Genomic DNA, 23,741 nt, shown 5'->3' on the forward strand with positions numbered 1-23,741 from the left:
ACCTCTGTTGCCTCTGCCTCAGACTGTCCCTTCATCAGAGAACCACATTCCATGCCAGGAATAATCCCTACCTTCAGCAACAACCTAAAGAGGTTAAGATCGAGGGGACATTCTTAGTAGGAAAGACTGGATGAGGTAGATGCTAGCTCTGCCTGGTAGCCCTGGCTTTCCTTCTCACTGGTAACAGACTCTCCCTTCTGTAAAGAACAATTCCTCCCCCTAGAGCTTCAGGAAATATCACACAACTGACCAGTATCTGAAAGCTTGAGGACAAGCTGGCCATGGACTGCCCTTCAGCCATTCCTGTAGTTAGCATGAGACAACTGTTGCTTGCAGCTTGAGAGAGAATTGTGTATTGTGAGGCATTGACTATTCACTGTCTCTCTTTTGCAGAGATGGTCAAATAACTGCTATTCTGGACCAGAAAAATTATGTAGAAGAGCTCAATAGACACTTAAGGTAAAATGTTTGTTTTTTATTATGGTCTGATCCAAGTGACAGAAAATGGTTGTTGTTTATTTTAAAATAACAAGTAGCCTTTTCTCTTTAATTTTACAGTGCTACCGTAAACAATCTGCAGGCAAAAGTGGATGCTTTAGAAAAATCCAACACTAAACTTACTGAGGAGGTAGGTGTAAGAGAAATGGATGCATCTTCATTGTCTTGTGAAGTCCTGAATTAAGGCAGAAGTAAGATCAGTTTCCTGAATAAAGTTGTAACGACTGATGTCAGTTAAGAGTGAACTGGAAAGCTGAAATGAAAACTGAGTTAAGCACAAAATTGTTGATTGTTGTCACTAACCAGGCACTACAGGACCCTCAGTAAAAGAATGCTGTTTTGAAAAATGACTATGAAAAGAAATATTTTCTCCTTTCTGAAATCTTGTTGATACTTTCTGCTTATGTGAAGGTGTCTCAGAATGCATTGTATGCCACTTCTTGGCTTGCTACCGCACTGTGTTCTGATTAAAAAGCACCATAGAAAAATAGTAAAGTATCATGGTACACGTAAAACGAATTAAAAGCTGGCTAACTGTTAGGTCTCAAAATGTAATTGTAAATGGGGACTCATCAAGCAGGTATGATTTTACCAAACTGTTACACAGATTAGTTGTAAGCCTTATGCTGTTTTTTAAATGACAAGGAAAAAACCCATAAAATCATCACTGATAAAGTTTGCAGATGACCCAAAACTTGGGGTAGTAGTAGGCAGTTTTCCCTGTAAATGGAGCTCTTGTGCAGATGCTCAGGGACATTCAAATGTCACCCAGCTGATTAGCAGAGCGTCCACAGCAAGGCTTTTGTTTCTACTGGTGGTGCATTCATACGTGCCTTGGTTCACATCGAAAAATGTATTCCACATATGGATGTTAAAAATCCACACATGGATGGAAAAGATTAGAGGGAATATTGGTGATAGGTAGTGAAGAGAACAGGTAGTCTAAGTTAGAATTCTCTTATTTTGTTTATAGCTGGCAGTTGCAAACAATAGGATTATAACACTGCAAGAAGAGATGGAGCGAGTTAAAGAAGAAAGTTCTTTCCTCTTGGAATCTAATCGTAAGGTCAGTGTGTATGTTATGATTCAGATTTTTTTTTTAAAGTGGGTATTTCACTTCCTTGTGCCATTAGCATTTTTATTACCCAGTCCCATCTTTTTTCCTAAAATCAAGGGGACTTCAAAGAACTTTAAAGTTTTGACTTGATCAGATAAAAAGATGTTGATATCCACTCTGAAATCTGTTTCTACTTTTAAAATTATAAAGGTATTTTAGTCAGTTTATAAATCGTTCATACTTAAAATCCTATTATATAATGTCTTGAAAATGGCTAGACTGATTAAATCATGTGCAGTGGAGGAGGAAAATAGTAAATTCACAAGGAAATTGCTTGCTGAATTAACTTAGTGAAGGCAATAGATATTTGAAAATGGCAGAAGAAAATCAACAAATATGAGGATTCTGGAAGTTTGTCGTCCACCTGATGTTCTCTTTGTTAACTCTAGGTAACTAAGCAAGACAGAACTACAGATGGAGTTGCACTAAGTGAAGCACGGAAACAGTTAAAGGAGGAGACTCAGTTACGGCTGGTAAGATTGGTCTAAACTCAGAATTCGGTAAAGTATTAAATGTCTCATATAACCACTCATTGTCTAACACGCATCTTTGCAGAGGAGATGTGTTATGTTCAGAGACCCAAGTAGGGTGATAGTTTTCCCAAGTGCCTTGCTTAATAACCATTAGTATCCTTGCCTCATAACTTCACTTTTGTTTTAAAACACTCGACCAGAAGTAATTTCCCTGCTTCACAGCAGCATACTTACCAGAATGGAGGCAACATCACACAGAAAATGTGCACTTACCTTCCATTGTTATATTTAAGAAATGTAAATGATATCCTTGGGTGTGTCTAATCTACAGGGATTTTTTGAAAAAAGTGGCCTTTTTTCAAAAAATCTTTACTTGCGTGTAGACTGCTGCCACGTTCTTTCGAAAGTAAATCGAAAGAACGTGGCAGTTTTTTCGACCACAGAAAACCTCGTTTTACGAGGAAGAACGCCTTTTTTTGAAAGTGCTCTTTTGAAAAAAGGCGCTATGTAATGCAAACTGTGCTTTTTTGAAAGAGAGCATCCAGACTACCTGTTTTTCGAAAGTACTGGTTGTAGTCTAGACGCTTTTTTTCGAAAGAGGCTTGCAGTCTAATCATAGCCCTTGAGTCTACAACATGGATGCCTGTCAACTAATGTTGTACAGCACATGGGATAAGGATAGGGAAAATGGTTAAAAGGGGTATTCTTGTGAAATAAGAGAGCTGCGAACGTTTGATTAATGAAAAATATAAACTTGGCATTAGATGTGAGCCCAAATAGAGCTTTCTGATGGATTGCCAGTAAAGCCATTGACATAGATATAATAATTGATTGTTATGGCTTGTTTTTTTTCATTACCTTAATATCTAAATTCTATTTACAATGACAGTACGATGATTCATGGGGTGGAGGGTAGCATGAATTATCACACATTAGTTCATTTGTGTTCAAGTCTGAAGACTTGTTATAAAACCTATCGTGTGTGTTTCAGGATGTGGAAAAAGAACTAGAGGTGCAGATTGGCATGAGACAGGAGATGGAGCTGGCCATGAAGATGCTGGAAAAAGATGTTTGTGAGAAGCAGGATGCATTAGTGGCACTCAGGCAGCAACTAGATGATCTCAGGGCACTAAAACATGAACTTTCCTTCAAGCTACAGGTAGGGAAGGAAGCCAGTGAAATGGTCCCTTTGTAGTTGTGGCACGTAGGAACGAACTATGCTGCTTCTTTCTTATCAGTAAGTCCTTTATGAGGGAGGACTAGGATCACTTGCATACCCTTTCTTACCATCCTTCCTCCTCTCCTAATCTCACTGTGGATTCCATTTTGTTCCTTCCACACTCAGCCTGCATTGAGACTTGCCTTCCTAACTGAGCAAAGGTGAACATGACTTGGTCCGGAAGCTGTAGACTTCTGTCCAGAGTCAGTTGGATCCACCTTGGATCCCTCACATAATTGTATATTCTGCCAACACTAAGGGCTGGCTCATAACTTTTTAAAAATTAAAAAAACTCACCAGATGCTGGGACTCGTGAGAAAAAAGCGTCCCCTGATAGCTGAACACTCACCTATTGAATAGTAAGAAGACAATTTAGCCCTAATACCTGGCTCTTTGAGAGTTGAGTAGGGGTGTTTCAGCAGCATGCGATCACCGGCTTGCATAGCTGGTCAATGTTCAGTAGTTGTCCTTCTTAATATGCTAGAAATGAAGGAGATCCTTTCCAGCACTTTTGGGAGACTGTGTTTGGGCCAAGTCCCCTTTCTGAAGAATTTCACTTTTATTAGTGCAAATAACTGTGTACAGAATTTTATAATCTCCTTTCTTTAGACTGGAGCCAAAGGTTTTAAAAAACTGTAGAAATGACAAGGTTGGTGGATATAGCAACATTGTCGACATCTGTGGCTTGTGGTTTTAATTGCTTATTTCATTGACCAATTTAAACTTTTGACAGTTCTCAGTCACAGCTTATATGAAGCTTCCTTTTGTGCTCTCTACTGTAATGCACTGAGTATCACGTTATATAATGATAAAATGAAATCATTTGTATGGGCAAAAATTACTATGGAGAGACAGTTTCAAAAGTATTGTTCTTATAACTCCTTCTGGAGTTCAGCCTAGAGCATAACCAAAATTAGTTCTAAAGAAAAGCTCCAATGATGAAACCTAGAAGTAAACCTATAATAATAGTGCACATATTTAAATAAACAAACCCACAAGTGTCTATCCAGTAAAATGTGCAGTTCCACTTACCAATAACATCCACTGGGTCAGAATGCTAAGACAAAACCGGATGGCTAATGTCCAGATAAATAAGTCTTCAACTTAATTTCAAAACCCTGCACAGAATTTGCTGCCGGAGAGTAGATGGTTCAAACAGGTGGCACTCGTATGCCATGTTGGTCCTCCCTGGTCCGGCACCCTTGGGACCTGACCAGTCCTGAACGAGGGAATTTGCTGGACCAGAGAGTTCCAGTTTTAGTTTATTTCATGTTTACCACTGCTTACGGAAGACATTGGGTAACTTTCCTTTCCAGAGTTCAGACCTGGGAGCAAAACAGAAGAGTGAATTAAACAGCCGTTTGGAGGAGAAGACAAATCAGATGGCTGCTACTATAAAACAGCTTGAACAAAGGTAAAAATGAAACTTTTTTTTATTTTGTAATAAAAAATATGTCCCTATGGTTTAATATATATTTTTATAGGTACTAAAATATACACTGTTTTGCAAACTTGTTACACAGAGCTAAATAAATATCCTAGACACCAATAGTTATTCTAAAGAGTCCTTTATAGACATTTTTTTCAAAATGCTAGTATTTTGAATTACATTTATAGTCCTGCTTTCTTTGAAGTTCATGGCAAATTCCCATTGAATAACATGGGAGCACAGCCGGCCATTACAACAGAGGAGCAAATCTACTGTTCTTACTCACCTGAACAGTCCCATGGAAGAAAGTGGAACTATCCAGATGGGTAAGGAGAGCAGGACTTGGCCCTATAGCAGTAATCTGGTGATAGATTGGTAAGAAGGTGCTCAGGAAACCCCCCAATAAATGAGAATATCAGTTACTGCAGATGTTTTATACACATGCGGCGTATACATAGTGGCTACGTCTAGACTGGCATGATTTTCCGCAAATGCTTTTAATAGAAAAGTTTTCCGTTAAAAGCATTTGTGGAAAAGAGCGTCTAGATTGGCATGGATGCTTTTCCGCAAAAGCACTTTTTGCGGAAAAGTGTCCATGCCAATCTAGACGCGCTTTTCCGCAAAAAAGCCCCAATCGCCATTTTCGCGATCGGGGCTTTTTTGCGCAAAACAAATCTGAGCTGCCTACACTGGCCCTTTTGCACAAAAGCTTTGTGAAAAAGGACTTTTGCCCGAATGGGAGCAGCATAGTATTTCAGTGCTTCTTGCGGATTTCAGACAGTAGAAAGTCAGTGTTCTTGAGGAAATTCAAGCGGCCAGTGTAGACAGCTGGCAAGTTTTTCCGCAAAAGCACGTGCTTTTGCAGAAAAGCTTGCCAGTATAGGCACAGCCACTGTGTATAAAAGCTAATTATTGGCCTCTTTCGCAGCCTTGTTGAATATGAAGATGTAACACTGGATAATTAATTGACCATTGTTAATTTAAATGGCCCTGTACAGCACCATTAACACTGTACAAATGGATGATTCACAAAAACATACGGTCTATATTAGTTGCAGCACAGTAGAGATGGCAATCCAGTAGTGGCAGCAAGGAGGACAAGAATTACAGCAATGTCAGATCTGAAATTTGCTTATTGTTATATTTGACTTTAGTTCTGTTTTTAAAACTATCCTATATTAAAATTGGAACCTCTGTCTCCATGAATAACTGAGAGCCCTGTGGTTTCTCAGAGATCTGAGGTGCAAGAAAGCACACTGAAACCAACTTGGGGGCTGGGAGCAGAGGGGACTTTCTGGCACTAGGAGCTGGCAGACATAGCAGAGGGAACAATATCCATTAGCGCTGTGAAGGCACGTTCTCGAACATCTGTCTCACAGTGCTGCCAGCCCATTATCAATCCTTACATAATTGGGATGGACGCTGAGGTGTGATGTAAAACCAGGCAGTCCCAGAGGAGGATCTCAGGAGGGTGTATTCCCATTTTCTTTAGAGTTGAGCCTTAGTGGTTTTCACACAGTTCAGCTGGTGCAAATTGATTTACTGACTGGAAAGTGTCCCCATCTATGCATTCATCCCCTTGCTTGGATCCAAAATGATTACTAGTGGGCATGAGAAGTGCATTTCCTACCGATAATGCTGTTTCATTTGGAAATGAACAAAGATAAGGGGAATGCTTAGAGTTCTTTTCTGTAATCGTTACTTTATTTGGTGTAAAGATGGTTAAGGTAGAGTGTGTAACTTCCATCAAATTCTTCTGAGGTAGTGTTTTCCTGTAGTATTTTGAGTGAATCCGAGGAATGTTTGTCATATCATAATTTACACAAACCTATATTAAAAATGTACCATATCTGTTCAGTTAACTGATCTGAACTTTTCTCTTGCTGTTTTTATTTTTTTCTCTATTTCCCCCATATCATCATTCTGACATGTTTCATGTAGTGAAAAGGATTTGGTGAAACAGGCAAAAACCTTAAATAGTGCAGCAAACAAACTGATCCAGAAGCACCATTAGGCATTTTTGCAACTGGTCACCTTACAACTCTGACATCAAATCTCAGTTATGAGGGAGAAAACTTAAGAATAGTTAAAAGCAACTGTTTAAATGTTTTGTCATTTAAAGTTTATTTGGAATTTGCTGAATTTTTGAAACCATTGGACTTTTTTTTTTCCCAGAGATAGAAAATTTGGTATAAGCTCCCTAATCTGCCACACAAACTTTGTAAAACTATGGATGAGTAGGCTAATAAATACACAAGGAAGGCATAAAGAATGAGAGATGTGTGGCTCTATATATACCTTTGATACTTACTTACTGTATACAGCATAAGTCTTCAACATGAATGGGTACTAGATGCATGATTCATGCCAATATCTGGCCAATTTTGGGGAAGCCAAACTAGATTTCTGTTACCTAGTTGTAAAGTAGATGAAGAAAATGTGTCCCTGGAAGTAGTTGAAAGTAGTTACATGTGTAGTCTGAACCATTACCCTTTTGCTTTTGTTCTCTTGGGTTTTAACCCCAAGATGAGGACAAATCAGCTTTACATTTTAATGTCTCATCACAATGAAGATTCATCCAGTCCTCATTAATTAACACTGCTTGCAACAATTTTGCCTTAGTGAATTGAGGTGGGGAGGTAAATCAACCATAGTTTGCTTTAAACCTCATGTTGAAAAAATTAGTAACTGTATGTCTTGGAGTAGCATTGCATTAAAACCTCTTTATCGTTGCATTGCCTTCTACCTCTGCCATTATTCCTTCTAGAAATATAATACAGTTCTTCCTACTGAAGGAAGCCAAGGAGAGAGTTTTTTTGTTGGTCTCTCCCCTTCTTAGAAAAGGAATAGTTACACCTTTTACAAAAATATTCTGCTCTTTATACCTTAGAGTTAAAAAATGAGAGAGAGAGAGAGGGAGTAGAAGAAGTAGTAGTTTTCTACAGGCCAGTCCTTGTCTCCGAGTAGATGGCCTACAACATTTTTTTACAAAGTAGTTGCCTTTCACTATAACACTTGTTACATTTGCTTCTAGGTTTCTGTTGCTTGATACAGATAGGAAATTTGCTGAGAGTTCTGGCAAAAAAAAAAGAGAGAGAGAGAGAGAGAGAGAAAGTTAGTTCTAGGAAAAATAATCATAAACTTAACATCTCACTTCAAATTTTTTAACACTGTAAATTGGAATGTTGTAAGTTAGTGTCCTCTTCCCTATGGTCGCAAGAGGTCACCGTGATGGTCCCGTACAGGCTTTAGGATGTAAATAATTCTATAAATACTTTGCTTCAAGAAATCAAATTTTGGGGTTTTTTTTTTTTCCTGTTTCATAGTTTTTGTCCTTGTGAATTGCTTGCAAAAATTCTCTCATGTAAATTTCCCACTCTGTCATGTAGAATAAGACTCCTAGACACATAGTGGGAGACTTGTATGACTATAATGCAGCTGGAATAACTTAAATTCCCACTGGACATACTTAAAAATCTATAAGGCTCAATTTTGCCACCCAAGTAGTATCACACCTTATCTTGTAAAAATCGGTGCCTGCATGGCAGACTTGATAAGACCACCTGGAAAATAACACCTAAATATTCAAGGATGGCTATTGAGTCACATGTTTGAAAACACAAAATTAACTTGTGACTTTTTTTATTCTGAATTCATTTGTATTACCTGCAGAATAAAAGTTTTCATCAGGCTATTCAAATGGTTAGGATTGTTACAACACCCCTCCCCTCCCACACCAAATTCTTCATGTGGACAATAAACTTTCTCCTATCACAGCAATGCTATAGCCGGATTGAAGACTATACCTGGTAACTTCACTAATATTTGATCCAGAGCATAGGTTGCTGTGGTGTAAATGCCCGTGTGCTTTATCAGATGTGATAGTTGTGGAAGAGACCAGGAAAATGCACTAATTCTAAATATAGTAGATAACCTATGTTGCAAGTTCCAGTTACATGTGCAAAGCTGAAATGTAACGTACTTTAAAATAAAATTTGACTTAAAATTCAGTGTACTTGAGGTTTGCTTTGAATATGGAGAAAATGTTTTATGTTTATCATCTAATGGCTGTAAACTGTAGTAATAGAATAAAAACATTGAAAATCGGAGTTTCTTCTGCCTGGTTCACCTACGTTTTGTCTTTCTTTAGAATATTTTCATCCTTCCCATTGTTTTATCATACAGTTGGTTTCCTTTTTTGGGTTTATTTTTGTTTGTTTAAATTCAGTCTTCCTCCCCACCATGGCTTTTGTTTTTTATCACAAGTTCATGTGGCTCAAATCCAGATTGCGACAGGCAGAGAGAGAACGGCAATCTGCCGAGGAGGACAACCGGCTTTTCAAGCAAGAATTTGGTGACAAGATCAACAGTCTTCAGATGGAAGTGGAACAGCTCACCAAGCAGCGGTGAAGAGATGGTTTTCTAATGTACTTACTGGGTGTGCTTTCTCTGCCAGGTTGGGAATGTCTGGGAAAACCCATAGTACATGGGGAGGGCGGTTATTCTCAACACAAGGGGAGTTACCTTAGAATGGGGGGGAGTGCTTTGATGCTTTTGTGGACCAAATTTTCAAATGTGGACATCTGAGTTGCAACTGCATTTTTTTAAATGTATCACTTTTAAAGCAAATATGTGATCGTAAAAATAACAAGAATAATACAAGTCTACTGCTCCATAGAACATTAAAAGAAGACAAATCTTGTTACAAAAACAGGCTGTGGAACACCACCAGTAGAAACGAAATATAAAAATGTTCTCCAAGCAGTGAAAAGTTCCCAATGAGAGGCTGGCAGTGTGCAGTTCTGCTCTAATACGGTAATTTGTATTCTAGAATATAAGAAAGAAAGAGAAACTAGACACCAACAATAATTCATAATATTCGTAATTAGGAATGCTAGAGCTACTATATTATCTAGTTTCCTCCTTTTTTACCATTAAGTAAATCTACTATTTTAGGAAACTGACAGCAAATGTCCTTGGGCACTAAACTAATAAATAAACCTGTATTTTTCTTAATCCACAAATAGCCTTAGGGCAGGACTACACTACAAGAATAGGTCGATCTAAGCTACATATTTTGAGTTATGTTAGTAGCATAACTCCGATCGATACAGCTTATGTTTACTTACCACGAGACCCACAATGCAGGAGGTTGACGGAAGAAACTCTCCTGTTGGCTCCCCTTGCTCATCTCGTTCTGCTGGAGTCAACAGGAGAGTGATCAGTGGTTGATTTAGTGAAGCTTCACTAGAGTCGCTAAATTGACCGTCACTGGATTGATTGCTGCATCATCTGTTCACTCTGTAATGGAGACAAGCCCTTGGTTTTGTTGGGAACCAAACAAAAACCTGAGAGTCTAGGACCGAAAAATCAGCATGGAAAAACTATCATCTTTCTCTTTCAGAGTTGCCAGTTAAATAACATGAGGAAAATACAAACCCTGTTACCATGAAACAGAAGATGGCCTCTCATTTTGCATACACGATGCATTCTCTGTTCCATGACAAGGTCATTACGAAGCATTATTGGATAAAATGTTTTGCATGGTCATCTTTGACCTCTACTAGACCATTACAAGGCAAAGAGAGAGGTGTAAGGGTCCTCAAAGTGAAGAGATGTAAATCAAAATGTTTATAGTGAGTGGGTGGAGTGATGACTGACTTGGCTTTTAGTAGAGTAAATGTAAGATCCCATTTGTGCACTTAAAGGACACAACTGTTTTGCAAGAACATTGCTTTGTGCCCACATTTGAAAATTATGCCCATTGTATAATTTGGTCTGCATCCAACAAGATGAAAATACTAGTCGTTATATCTTTGCTGCTAGCAATTTTATCAGACCCAAAAGGGGATTAGGCCTGGTCTGTGTACAGATTGGTTTACCTAATTCCGCTAAATCAGTAGGAACACCTTGCAGGAACACTTCTGTCACTTTGGTTTAGAAATCAATATTAAGTCAGTATAAAAAATGTAGTTCATTAAGTGAAAATTGTATGTGTGAACAAGTCTCCTGGATTAGCTATAGAGGTGGTGAACTGCTTGCTTGACCTGAATTGCCATATTAGGAAACTGTTTTTTGCTCTGAGTTTTCATACAATCTTAAGGGCAAGATTACACTGACTGGTATGGTATTGAGTGCATCAGTGGGGGCACCGATCCATGTCTCAAGTGATTTTCACCCAGTTCAGTTCCCTGAGGTCTTGGGAATGCTTTGGAAGCTGTGAGCTGTTATGTACTAGCTAGACCTGTGTTCTTTCTGTTTTGTAAAAACTATTGGAGAGGTGAGGGTGGAAATAGAGCATTCTGTTTTAAGGAGGGTGGGTGCTGGTGTCTCTTCTGAGTCGTCATTAACCTCTTTCTTAAAAAACAATCCCTTGATGTAGATTTCCTGTCCTTCACTCTTGGGCTGTGTCCAGACTCGAGGGTTTTTTCGAAAAAAGTAGCCTTTTTTCGAAAAAACTTCTCCTGCGTCTAGACTACAGCCGCGTTCTTTCAAAATTAAATTGAAAGAACGCGGCTTTTCTTTTGACGGCGGAAAACCTAATTTCACGAGGAAGAACGCCTTTTTTCGAAAGTGCTCTTTTGAAAATAGGTGTTCTTGAATGCAAACAGGGCTTTTTCGAAAGAGAGCGTCCAGACTGCCTGGGTGCTCTTTCGAAAAAGCGGCTTGCTTTTTTGAAAGTACTGCTTGCAGTCTAGACGCTCTTTTTCAAAAGAGGCTTTTTCGAAAGATACTTTTGAAAAAGCCTCTTTCAAAAGAGGCTTGCAGTCTAGACGTAGCCTTGGAGCCACGGTTGTTCCCTATAGTATAGTCTCATGTTCTGTCCAGTGTATTTCTAAAAGTACTGAGAAGGAATTTCTATCACTTTCATTGGGTGACTGCCTGTCTTCTCTTGCAGTAATCTGTTGTCTTCATAATCATTCCCCTGGTCAGTGAGGATGTGGGACTGCTGGGGAAGAAAGTGAGACTGTGTGGGCTGTGCTGCCATCAGTATGCTGACGTCCTTTTATTAGAACTAGTCACCACATGGTCACAGCCTTTCAAGTGCCTGGCCAAAATGGATTGGGATGAGCTCAAGATGAGATAAGACCAACCTGATTTTGATGGCTTGGGGGAGGCAACTTGAGTATTTGGGAGGATCTCCCCTTTTTCAGGATCTGCAGTTGTTGGATGTCACTTCACTTCTGACTTCTCAGGCGGTGCCAGTGACCTGAAATGATCTCTGTTTGGCCTGTTTATGATTTATTTCTCCCGAATATGAACTCACTGCTATCACCATACCTTTGTCAACTCCACCTTGGATGCTGCAACACTGGAGGACTAACCTTGAAGCTCTCCATAGCAGCTGGTGTGCAAATGAGAGGCCTGACTGCTGAGTTGGCTAGAGGGAAGGGAGCACGTTACATCTCTACCCCGTGTATTGCATTAGATTGCAAGGTGTAGATCACTATTTATGGAACAGTAGATAATCTCTTTCAGCTACTTGCAATCACACCTCACCCATTTAATATCATGGCACTAGAATCAGCTGATGTGCTCTTGCTTGAACAATCCCTTCACTCAAACACCTGGGATCTGCTAGCGCAGGGTGGTGTTAGCAGAGAACCCGGTTTGAGAACTCAGTTGCTCTAACACAGCCTAATATTAATCTTCAGACATGGTGGAAGCACCCCAGCCACATAAGTTTTGAGTAAGAGGCAGGAAGAGAAGCATCTTTAAGGATGTCCCTGCAAATTGGTCGAAGATGTTGCTTTGGATTTAATGCTGTTTTTACTGTGGTAGTTTTTACTGTTGATGGCAGTCACATGTTAAAAATATGATTACATCTTTTAATTGAAGACCTACTGATTTAATGAACAGGTGCATATTTCATATAGCTAAACAAAATTTAAGCTCGATTGGTTTAGATCCAGAATTTAGATTCAGATTTTATGCATTGTGGGCTTGTTAAACATGCTTTGAGATCATTTTGTTCAGAGATGTACAGTTCTGAAAATTCTGGTAATGGAGATTTCTTTTTTGCCCTCTTATGCTAAAAACATAAATCAGCTTCTTAATAGCTGGGTGTTTTGGGTGTTGTAAAATCAGATATTTTATCCACAATTCCTCTTATTGTAGGAGCCATCTTGAACAAGAATTGAAACGGGAAAGAGACAGATGGTCACCAACCCACCATGGCATCCAAGAAAACAAAAGCATGGTAGCCCAAGAAAAGGGCTGCCAAAAACCACAATTAAAAATGGTATTGCCAGTGTTGGCTCATATCTTTTTGTTCATGTTTAAATATGGTTTCATTTTAGCCACTATCTTACCTTGAGCTTAATATGATTGTACATACGTGTTGCTGTTAGGGTAGAAGTTGGGATAGGAAAAACTCATGTAAATGTTGATTAAATTTGCACACCATGAAATTGAAATTTTTCATTTTCCGCTTGAAGCAGCAAGTCTAGTTGTAATATAAGAGTGTAAACCTCCCTCCCTCGTGTTGGACAGATCTTTAAATTGGTTGTATTCATCGCTGTTTACTAACCGAAAACCACAATATAAAAGATACTCTAATCACTGCATCTCATTAAGAGTAAATAATGTGAAATTATTTTGAAGAGATCATAAACAGGAAGTTACCATCTGAACAGTTTAAGGTAGAACTCAAGAAATGAAGCTGGCTTTTAATGCATAAGAGCTGAATTTCAAAATTGTAACTTCTGTTCTTGAAGAAAAAATTGGTTTTCACGTTTATTAAACTTTTCTTAAAACCGATCTCTCCCTGCTTTGTTGTACACCATTAGACATAGCAGTCTCCTGCAAAATGGCCGTTCTTCCCGAGACACCAGCATTACTCCAGAATGGAGAGTGAAATTGTACAGGGTATTTCTGTACTCTTCATGTACTTTGCCACCCTGTTCTTTCAGGTGGCCAACCTTCACTGGGTTTTCCTAGGAGACCTCATACTTCTCTTTCCGTTGAGGACTGCTTTAGTTCTTCAGTAACTTTTATCAATGCAGATCATTTTAAAAAACGCTTTTAAAAAAAAAAAAAAAGCCAGTAATGCATCTTGATAACTTGATAACATTCTGTATACACAAAACAGCTGTTAGGCCACGATAACAAAAAGGTATCAGAATTTTTAAAAAAATTATTGCAGCTGACTTTGAAAACTGGCTGTTTGATCTGTCCAAACAAAATCAAGCTATTCAGCTGGAAGGGGAAATGGTTCTTTTCTCTACTTGTACTTGTCTCATTGCTTCAGGGTTTGTTTTTTATGATGTGCCTTTTTTTCCATGGAATTACCCTCCTCCGTTTATTTGTCACTATGGGAACACTCATTAGACTGGAACATTCGTCTTTTGTCTTAGGAACCAATGGGTTTAATTTACAGAAATATCTAGTTATATAACACATCTGCTACGTTTATTGTAGCTATAGAAGGTTTCGTTTTATCTAAATGTATCATTTTAACAATACTTTTAAGGTCTTGTTCAAGCTGCAGTTCAGAATTTTAGAAACTGTCATAGGCATTGTAGTGTGCTGGGAAGGTTCTGACATGCTTTCACTGTCACTAATACAGATAGCAATTTGTTTTGTACTTGTGTTGCAAGGTAATGCCCCATTGGTTGGGGATTTGCCTTTGTCTCATTGATATTTATAGAGGAAATCTATAAAATAATATTTTCCTTCCCCTACTTATGCTGTACTAGTCCAGGTAGCTGTTGCTTCCTTTTTCCCAGTTAAAAAAAAAAGTTTGATTACCTCTCCAAAAACCTGAAGCCAGCTTGGATGTCTTTCTGGGAGGGGGTGGGGGGGTGTTTCTGCCCTGGAAGAGGAAAGCAAACAGCTGGTGTGTGAGGGATGCTCTTATACTACACTGGTGCGAGAGGTAAAAGGGATTGAAGTTAAAAACTGCTCAAGTGATTTAGGTACAGATCCCATTGAAAGTCAGTGAGACTTGTGCTTCAAGTGCAGTCAGTAAAATACTCACTCTTAAACATTTTCTTTTGGCAGGATGGGAAGCACAAAATCCAGGAAGAGAATGCTAGACTCGGAGAACCAGGAAGAGGGGAAAATGCTGTTCTTCCCAACAAGTATGCGTTGAAACCTTTCCCCCTTTTTCTCACTGTCTCTGTTTTTCTCTGCAATGTGAAAAGCAATCTGTTGTGCCCTCAGCTAAAAGTATCAGTTACTGTGATGGTGAGAACTTAAGTTTTATTGTGGGCATGGCATACCCTTTCTTTCTCTTGACCAAAAAAAAAATCCCCTTACTGTATGGGAAACTTGCAGTAATTTTCTCTTGTCCTAAGTAAAAGAACATGCTAAAATCTAAGGCCAGGTCTACAGTAGGCCTGAAAGGTCGGATTAAGGTATGCAGGTCCAGCTATGTAAAATAGGTAGCTGGAGTCATTTTACTTAATCTGAGTTTGGCACTGTCTTTACAGAGGGATGCTGATGGGAGCATATGCTCCCATTGGCTTCCCTTATTCCTTGGAGGAATGTGGGAGCTGACTGGAGCTGCCCTCCGTGTTAGATTTAGCGGATCTTAAATAGACCCGCTAAATTAAATTCCAGAGGATTTAGGCCACTTGGCACGTTGGAGATAAGTGAAGTTTAAACTTTTCTGGTTCAAGTGAAGACACCTGTAATTGATGCTTTTACTTCTTAGGCGGTGTGGTCTGCTTTTCCAGGTTTCTATGGAAATGAGAAAAATAGGGATTTTGCTTTCAAGAATAGTGTAGGAAACTTGCATTTCCAGATTTTGGGAGAGGTTTGGGGGTTGGTCCACATGGGAGAGACTTGAAGTTCCCTGTTTTAGAGGTTGCTTTGGGCTTCGTCGGTTGTAGTCTGCCTCATACAAGATCACCACAATGTAGTTTTTCTTGAACTGTTGAAAAAGACTCCACGTTGTCTTTCCCACTGTGCTTTTTGTGGGGAGGAGGGGCATGTAGGGGTGACACGTACACTCAGGAACTGCACGCTACAGTTCTATCAAAGAAAGGATAGTGCCCACTGTTTGAGGTCTCCACTCTGCCTCCTTCATAGTGCTGAGCGGGGAAATGGATTCTGTCGTCAGGCATCAGAATTTTTTGCTCTGGAATGCTAGAGATGAAGAGGCCTGGCCCTCTCCCAGCTGGTGCTGAGTCACCTGATACATAACTGTCATTGTTTTTTCTTCATTTGGGGAATGACGTTTTAGGAGCTCTCTAATCACAAATTTCAAATCGCAAGGACATGCTCCTTTGGCATGCAGCACCTGCACTCACAGCTCTTAAAGGGGCAGCATGTTTCTTTCTGAAAGAGACAGAGCCAGAGTTGCAGTGTCCTTTGCAGACTTCAAAATGGCCGCCTTCAAAGGGCAAAGCCTGCTCTACTCTTAAAAAGGGAAATGTGGTGACTGGGGCTGGTTTTGTGTCTCCCTCCCGCCCCCCCCCCCTTAACTTTTCCCCCTCGGCTCTTCACACTGTATCCACCACTATTCTGGCTCTTCATCTGTAATGGGTTGGCTACCCCTGCATTAGTGCTTCAGGAAAAAAGACCTGTTCTAAAGATTGCGGTTTGTAGGGGTTCCAGAGAGAAATGGCTTCTATAATAAAATTATAATACTTAAACATATTAATGCAAAATCCCATTCAGGTAAGAATTTAGGTTTTGTTTTTTTTTAAATGTACTAATGTGAACTCAACATTACAGTAGAAAGTCAGACTAGCTGTTTTGTCTGAGTTTTTGTTTATCTGGAATAGTTCAAAAAAACCAACAACCTAGAGATGCAGTAAAGACTCATGTTCAAATGGGTGGATGTTTTAAATTTGTATTTCTGTAGTAGGGAGCCAGGTGGATTTTGTTCAAAGCAATAGTAAAGGACACTCACGTAATCCCTTCAAATATCAGTTTGAGAGAACCTGTTCCACACAGCATTTCTATTATAAACGACAGGTAATGATGAAAATGATTTTTTTTATTAATTGGGCTTTTGTGCCCTTTTTATCTGCATTATGTTGTATAAAATGGAAGGGCTTAAGATTTTTTCCTCTGCTTATTTTTACCTGGAATATATCAGAAATATGAACTCCTCCCTTTCCTGGTTTGCTGGAAGACTAATGGGGAAAATCTCAGAGGGAGAATATTGTAAGCTTTCACATCTTGGTTGAAGTTGTGAGGATGTTGAACCTTGAACAAAGGCTTCTTTTCTCCAAAATGTTAATTAGTTCTTGAAGCTAAAGAAATGTACTCAAAAACCATTTTACACAGTCTAACTAAAAATCCCCTCTCTCATTTTTCTGTTTTCACTCTAGGCTCTTGTGATGTTTCACTAATTCTTATCATAAGTCTTCCCAGTTAGGCATGATGTACCTTTCTAATGTAAAAATAATGCAGAAAAAAAAACTTTTTGGGGAGAGGACAAAAAATTTGGGTCTTGCATCATTAGAGGGAAATGGCATGAGCCTAATTTGGCTCTTTTTATTATGCAAATAATAATAAATACATACAAAATGCATGCTGGTCTGGCTAATGGTTATAGTCACATGGGTTTGGGATGGGATAGGCACATAACACTGAAGCAAAATATAACTGAATTAACGGTTTGGCCACTAATGCATAGTGAGACCATCTCAAATTCATGTTGATGCCTATATAACACACAGGTATATATTCCCTAATATATATGAATGATTCTGCATTTTGCAGGCATGTGGAGTTCAGAATAGGTGCTTTTTACAAACCCCAAGAAATACACACACCCAAAAAATAGCATGGGTGTATTTAAAAAAAAAACCCAAAAACAAGAAATGACTTTGGTGAAAATGGATCTGAGACTTGAGCTGTTTTCTTCTGGAAGATGTTAAGCTTGTTTTGCTAAGTTCCCGTGTTCTTTTCTTATTCTAGAATGCAGCCTGTCACACAAGAAGAGCAGGTTAGCATATCTTCTTATTTTGAAACATAAAAGTACAAATGTGAGGGAAATTCTTATGGATTATTACAATTCTTTGATCCATGCACCCTGAAGAGATTCACTATCAAAACTGAGTCTTTTTCTGGTAAAGCACAGTTAGGATCAGAAAAGTGATTGAGAAAGACATGCAAGTTCCATATTCTGCCTGCACGAGTGACTTCAGGGGCAGTCAGGTGGTCTGATTTACACACAGAAAGCTGGTTTAATTTGAAGCATGTGCCCACAGCCCCATGCTTGCAGACTCAGTCTGGACACTGAATGTCAAGCTGTGTTCTTCCCGGCTAGGAATGTAAGAGACTAGTGCCTCTATCAGAGAGGCAGCAAGGAGTAGGAACAGAAGCCAGTGCTGAGGGGAACCATTTTAAAAGCTGGTTCCGCCCCGCAATCTTTGCAGGGGAGGTAGAGACATGGTGAAAAGCCGTGCAAGCGGGGACTGAAGCAGTCTCCATTTGCACCAGTTCTCTTGGGATTCTGCTTTTCAAATGACCAGGAGCCCTGCCAGGTGGGCAGGGTTGGTCCTTCCTGTCCGTCCGTCCCCAGCAGCCTTGTTGGTTTGCTGCAGTGAGCCCTTTCACTCTGGCTTTGGGCACTCTAGGACTCGTGCTTGGAGTACCCAGTGACTGAAGCCAATATTCAGGGAGTCGGTTACACCCAGTGATGTGGATTCTGGAAGCTGACTGGCCAGAGTTAAATACTACTTTCCAGACAAGCAGTTAGTCTTGTGGTTTTCTGAAAGGTTTGAGGTCCTGTTTGTGTGCACAGATCAATGCTTCCTGCAGGCTGATTCCAACTGTGCTGCAAATTAACTAGGAAAATGGAAAGCTGCCTTGAAAGGGTGGTGGAGGGTAGCAGATGCCAGCACTAATGTTGAACAATTGTTTGTTTTCTTAATGATTTAGGAACTCTCACATGGACCTGGGAAATCACAACTATGTCAGCTGTGCCAAGAAGAAGGCAGCCTCATCAAAATAAAGGTAGTTTCAGGGGAGGTTTATGTGTGTCTGTCAGCCTGGTGGCATGTGTCCCTCTAATTTTAAAAAAAGCTGATAAAGTAGATTTCTTTTTAATTACATGGGTACCAGGAAATAAATGTTTGCCCACTTCCCATTAGGACAAGGCTAAGCAACAAGGGCTTAGGAACCCCTATGCCTCTGTTGACACTGGAGAATAGTAATTGCGGGTATGCTGCCCTCATCCACACCTATGAGCACAATCAGCCCTCTCCCTTCCTTAAATTTGCCAATCTCTGCCAGTTAGTAGTGAGCATGTGAACACATTCTCATTTTATTTTTCCTGCCACCTTCCTTTATGCTTGTTTCTTCTCCTCTGCTCCCTTTTCTTGTATCACCCACCTCTTCACCTTCTCCATCTCCTTTCATAACAGAAATAGTGCCATAGAATGGGCCTCAGTCATGTTGAGAAAATGGAGCCCTAATTATGTTTCCTTCCTCAGTGTCCCAAAACTATGGTTTCCTGTGTAGCTGCGTTCTGACTGGACGGCACTTGATTTTTTTGTGTTACATATTGATTGCTTAAATTGACTTGTCAAAATCACATCTGGGTAGAGTCTGGGAGATTTGCCTGTTCAAGGAGTTGAGATGAAGTCCTGGTTTTGATTTTTACACTCTGGCTTTACAAACTTTGCAGAAGTAACGTTCTTGTCCTTTGGAGATAAATACTTCTGTCCCTCAAAGGTTGGAGGAGGGGTACAACAGGTACTCTCTAGTGATGGGTGAGGGATTATAGCTTCAGGTGCCCTTTGCAAAGACAAAGTATAGTCTTTTGGCCAAGTGAATGTTAGTGAGAAAACACTTTGTGTCATGTTATGGGGTCCATCTCATTAACAGTAGTTTCCATTTTTTTGTTCCTCTTTCCCTTTTTCAGAACATCTGCAAGAATTGTGGTGGAGTCTTCTGTGACACCTGTTCAGCTAATGAACTGCCCCTTCCATCCAGCATCAAGCCAGAGTGTGTTTGCAACATGTGTCACAAACAGCTGATGCAGCAGTATTCAACAAGCCCATTGTAGGACTCCACACGAGACATTGCTGACCATTCAAGGCTTGGTGCAGCTATAAAATATTGTAGCTATGCTCAGCTCTGGGGCTGTTCTAGCGAGTTTATAGCAAAGAATCTCTTATCTCTGTACTTGCGAGGTCAAGGAAAGTACATTATTGTACTCACATTGTCACAACTGTCAACTTAAAATACTGACCTGAGCCTTCCTTAAGGAAAACACACCCATTTTCAGGCATGAGCTGCTCTAAAGAACTGTTCAGAAAAGCCTTAATACTATGGCAAGAGGCACAAACACCAGTACAGTTAAGCACTTTGTTGGAAGGTAAAATGGAACAAAACTGATAACTGAAAAGATGAGAAGGTACTTTCACCAGCTTGCGTGGTTCTGCCTGAAACACTTTCCTTTTTCCTTTCTGTCTTCTCTAGTTCTGTTGAACTGAGATGCTCCAGTTAAGAGAGAAATTGCACGAAAGAGCTGAGCAATAAATGTGGGATTTACTTAATTCAGTGCTCAGTTGGTCTTGTTTAGGCATGTGGAGTAAAACATTAAAAGTTGAAAGGAAAGATTTAAAAATATTTGGGGGCTATTTTATTGTTTGAGTGAGATGAGAATTGAATAGCAACCATTTTGCTCAGTATGCTTGAATGTTCTCATAGCAAAATATTATTTAAATATAGCTTATTTTGTTGTAAAAACAGAGGCCTCTGAACTTTGTAGTGGAGGCTTTCATTGTGACTTATGGAAGCTGTGACATTCTAAAGTCCATAAACCTGTTCTGTCTTGATTTGATAATCAGGATTTTGATTCCAAAATATTTAAATGGAAAAAATACTGGTCTTCCTTTAAACAGAATATTTGGGGGCATGTTTGTACAGTGATGTACTGCTCCTGCAAATACAGTGCACATGAATCACTGGCATAATATAGCTGTTATTCAAACAGCCAAGATTTAGTCATGTTAGACTTATGACTTTTTTAGCCACACGAAGTGGCGGCTGCTACCACGGGGTTCAGAGGTGCTGATGTGAAATTCACTTTCAAATAGGCTTTATGGTTTTCATAGAAAGATAACCTGACATAGAAGCCTTAACTGAGACTTTCTGTGCTACAACAAAAGGTGACACCTTCCTTCTGAAGTGTACAGAGGGCTCTGGCCTCCCCTCGTGCCACCATGTTTAAACAGCAAAATCACAAATACTGGTACACATTCCTCCATAAAGAGAAAGATGTAGTTCAAATAAACTAAACCATTAAGACCACAGAATGTATTATAATCTTTAGAAAACAGACATATATATTTATATCTGTTGGGGAGCGTTGCATTAATTTTTGTACAAATCTATAGTTAGAAAACCTGTTCCTCCAAAAGTGATTATATGCAAATTAAATGTTAGAACTACATTGAGAGTTGAAGCCACTTTCCTGAGCCAGTGAGGGTGATGAGCGTATAATCTAGTCTGGGTCTCCCTCTGAGTGCAAGGAGCTAGCTAGGCTTATTTCACATAAGCCAACCAACAACAGCGAGTGAATGGAACTCAGGAAAGCAGGGGGAACAAAGGAATACATTACAAGTTCAACTGGAAGTGCTTTTTATTAAGTTTTCTTGTAAGAATAGTAAATATCTGATCTTTTCCTGCAATTGGTAACTTTAGAAGCATTAAGTTTTTAATTCTTAAGAGGTAAAATAGCTTTGTGTTTGGAATCTGAGTGGGAGATAAAGTGAACCTTTTTTCCAGGAAGAGACAAGATCACCAATAAAAAGTCATGGACAGCCCTCTTGCAGCACTGGAAAAGATACTGGGCTAATCTTAGCCTGAAGGTGAGGTTGATTGCTTTTGCAGGGTGTATGTTTAGTAATGCTCACAAAGCTACAGAACTTAATCTGCTAGTTGAGTTGGTTTTGTTTTTCTGCTAGTCAGAGTAGAAACAAATTTAAGCATTTGAATGTTAAACTGGAAACATAGTATTTAATTTTAATGTATAAATACTGACACGTCTCTAGAGTGTGATTAGAAGCTCAAATAGATTATTCTCCAGTTACTTTTTAAACCTTTTAGACTCTGAAACAGGAAAATTGCTACCACCACTTTTACATAATGTTTCAAAAAGCAAGATAGGAAACTCAGAACTTGGTCATAAGTGACCAACTCTTTGCAATCAACATTGTAGCAAATGAGTTAGTTACAGGTGTAAGTGCAACTTAAATGGAGAGTCAGAATTACAATATGGCCTCTGTCATCCTCAGTATTGGACTTGTAAATGCAATGGTTGTGACATTACTGTATTCACTCTACCACCTAAGGTAATAAATGTAAGCATCTCTGATCTATTTTTGTTTGTAGGTATAACCCTGAAAACTAAAGGGCAGGTGGGAAAGTGTTTTCTACCGGTTCTTCACCAAAATAAAATTGTTTAAAATACTTTTCTGCTTGTCCAGTAGATTCTTGTGTAGTAAACTGAGGAGTTGTTAAATGCATCACTATGGGGAAAGTAGCCCTTTCACTGAAATGCATTGGTTGTTACCTCTGAATACAGACCTACATATGCACCCCCTCATTTCACTTTTGTGCACATACCTATTTATTGTAATGACCTTATTTTACTGGTACTGTAGCTCAGAATGAGCTTGATACCGTTTCCACTAGTACCCCAGGAGATATTTAAAAACTCCATATTACACAGTAAAGACAACAGATTAAACAGCTGTTTGTGTAAGGTTAGTTTAGCCTCTACCACTTACCTGTCCCTTTGAAACCATATGGCTGTGTCTAGAGTGGCCAGTTTTTCCAGAAAATCAGCTGCTTTTCTGGAAAAACTTGCCAGCTGTCTACACTGGCCCCTTGAATTTCCGGAAAAGCACTGACAATCTCATGTAAGATTCAGTGTTTTTGCGGAAACACTATGCTGTTCCTGTTCAGGCAAAAGTCCCTTTTGTGCAAAACTTTTGCGCTAAAGGGCCAGTGTAGACAGCTCAGCTGTGTTTTCCGCAAAAAAGCCCCAACTGCGAAAATGGCGATCGGGGCTTTTTTGCGGAAAAGCGCGTCTAGATTGCCACGGACGCTTTTCCACAAAGTGCTTTTGCAGAAAAGCGTCCATGCCAATCGAGACGCTCTTTTCCAAAAACGCTTTAAACGGAAAACTTTTCTGCTAAAAGCATTTCTGGAAAATCATGCCAGTCTAGACATAGTCTATGAGCCTATCACCACAGCAGATACGGTGATAAGCAGGGCTCGACAGCTGGGTTCAGGTAATCTGCATATGCGCAGAACGATCTGCGCTTGTGCAGCTCGCTGGACAGCATGGCTAGCAAGCAGGGCTTGCTGCTGTTGGGCGAGCCCTGGTGATAAGCATGAAATGCCAGTGAACTCCTCCAAAAAACAGCTGAAAACAAGGCTCACTTGCATCCTTCCACCATGTGAAAAACCACCTGGAGCAACATGCCTAAGCCCTGTCCACATCAGCATGTCAGTAAAAGTCTCCCACCAACAGAATTACTCTGGCAGCTATGCCAATCTAGCACTTCCCATGTCAGAACACACAGTACCCTTAAACTGTCCGTTTGAAAGTTGAGATGAATTACAAGTACAGGAAACCCCTGGCATATCATCGCCCATGTTCTCAGCCCCCACATTTACAACCACTTTTGGGGCTGGGCCAGGCCAACCCCCTTCCCCTCCCCCAAAAAAATTGTCCTCAGCCTGCATTTGACAGTGCCTATCATAAATGAAGGTTTGAGTTACGACATCCCTGACTTCCAGTGCTTCCCCAGCAACCAAGTGCATCCTGAGTTGAGGGCTAAATGTAGGTGTATTGATGCCTCTTTGCAGTACCGTGTATTACTGTGTTATACTCTCTTCCAGTCACTGCCATGCTTTTGCATTTACTAGGGTCTTAAAATTTTGCAAAATTGAGGTAGTTAGGGTTTTTTTGTCATTCAGATGGTGCTCAACTATTGCTAGAACTGCTAATGTCAAAAGTAAGCTGCTCAATAGTAATGTACATAGTATATTTCTCAGGCACCACAACCTTAAACTGGAACTTAC

General features: G+C 39.7%; 1 protein-coding gene across 18 annotated transcripts in view; it reads left to right on the forward strand.

Moving 5' to 3' along the window:
* The window catches only part of RUFY3 (RUN and FYVE domain containing 3), a 76,266-nt gene extending 54,145 nt beyond the window's left edge, over positions 1-22,121 (forward strand). For 5 of the 18 annotated variants that reach the window (XM_075929414.2, XM_075929415.2, XM_089778133.1 and 2 more), the window contains 12 exons: positions 394-459; positions 559-628; positions 1,472-1,564; positions 2,005-2,088; positions 3,080-3,247; positions 4,624-4,721; positions 9,023-9,142; positions 12,855-12,978; positions 14,739-14,818; positions 17,613-17,640; positions 18,579-18,653; positions 19,564-22,121. In XM_075929414.2, coding sequence (XP_075785529.2) covers positions 394-459; positions 559-628; positions 1,472-1,564; positions 2,005-2,088; positions 3,080-3,247; positions 4,624-4,721; positions 9,023-9,142; positions 12,855-12,978; positions 14,739-14,818; positions 17,613-17,640; positions 18,579-18,653; positions 19,564-19,707 — 1,150 coding nt within the window. In that variant the 3' untranslated portion in view covers positions 19,708-22,121. Of the gene's footprint in view, positions 1-393; positions 460-558; positions 629-1,471; positions 1,565-2,004; positions 2,089-3,079; positions 3,248-4,623; positions 4,722-6,677; positions 8,846-9,002; positions 9,143-9,414; positions 9,552-12,854; positions 12,979-14,738; positions 14,819-16,548; positions 16,662-17,612; positions 17,641-18,578; positions 18,654-19,563 lie in introns of those variants that run through there. The other 13 variants (XM_089778140.1, XM_006133896.4, XM_006133897.4 and 10 more) reach the window with 11 other exon arrangements.
* The last annotated feature ends 1,620 nt before the right edge of the window (positions 22,122-23,741 follow it).

The sequence above is a fragment of the Pelodiscus sinensis genome, chromosome 4 (assembly GCF_052426305.1).
Source record: "Pelodiscus sinensis isolate ZL-2025 chromosome 4, ASM5242630v1, whole genome shotgun sequence".
In the NCBI taxonomy this organism is placed as follows: domain Eukaryota; kingdom Metazoa; phylum Chordata; order Testudines; family Trionychidae; genus Pelodiscus; species Pelodiscus sinensis.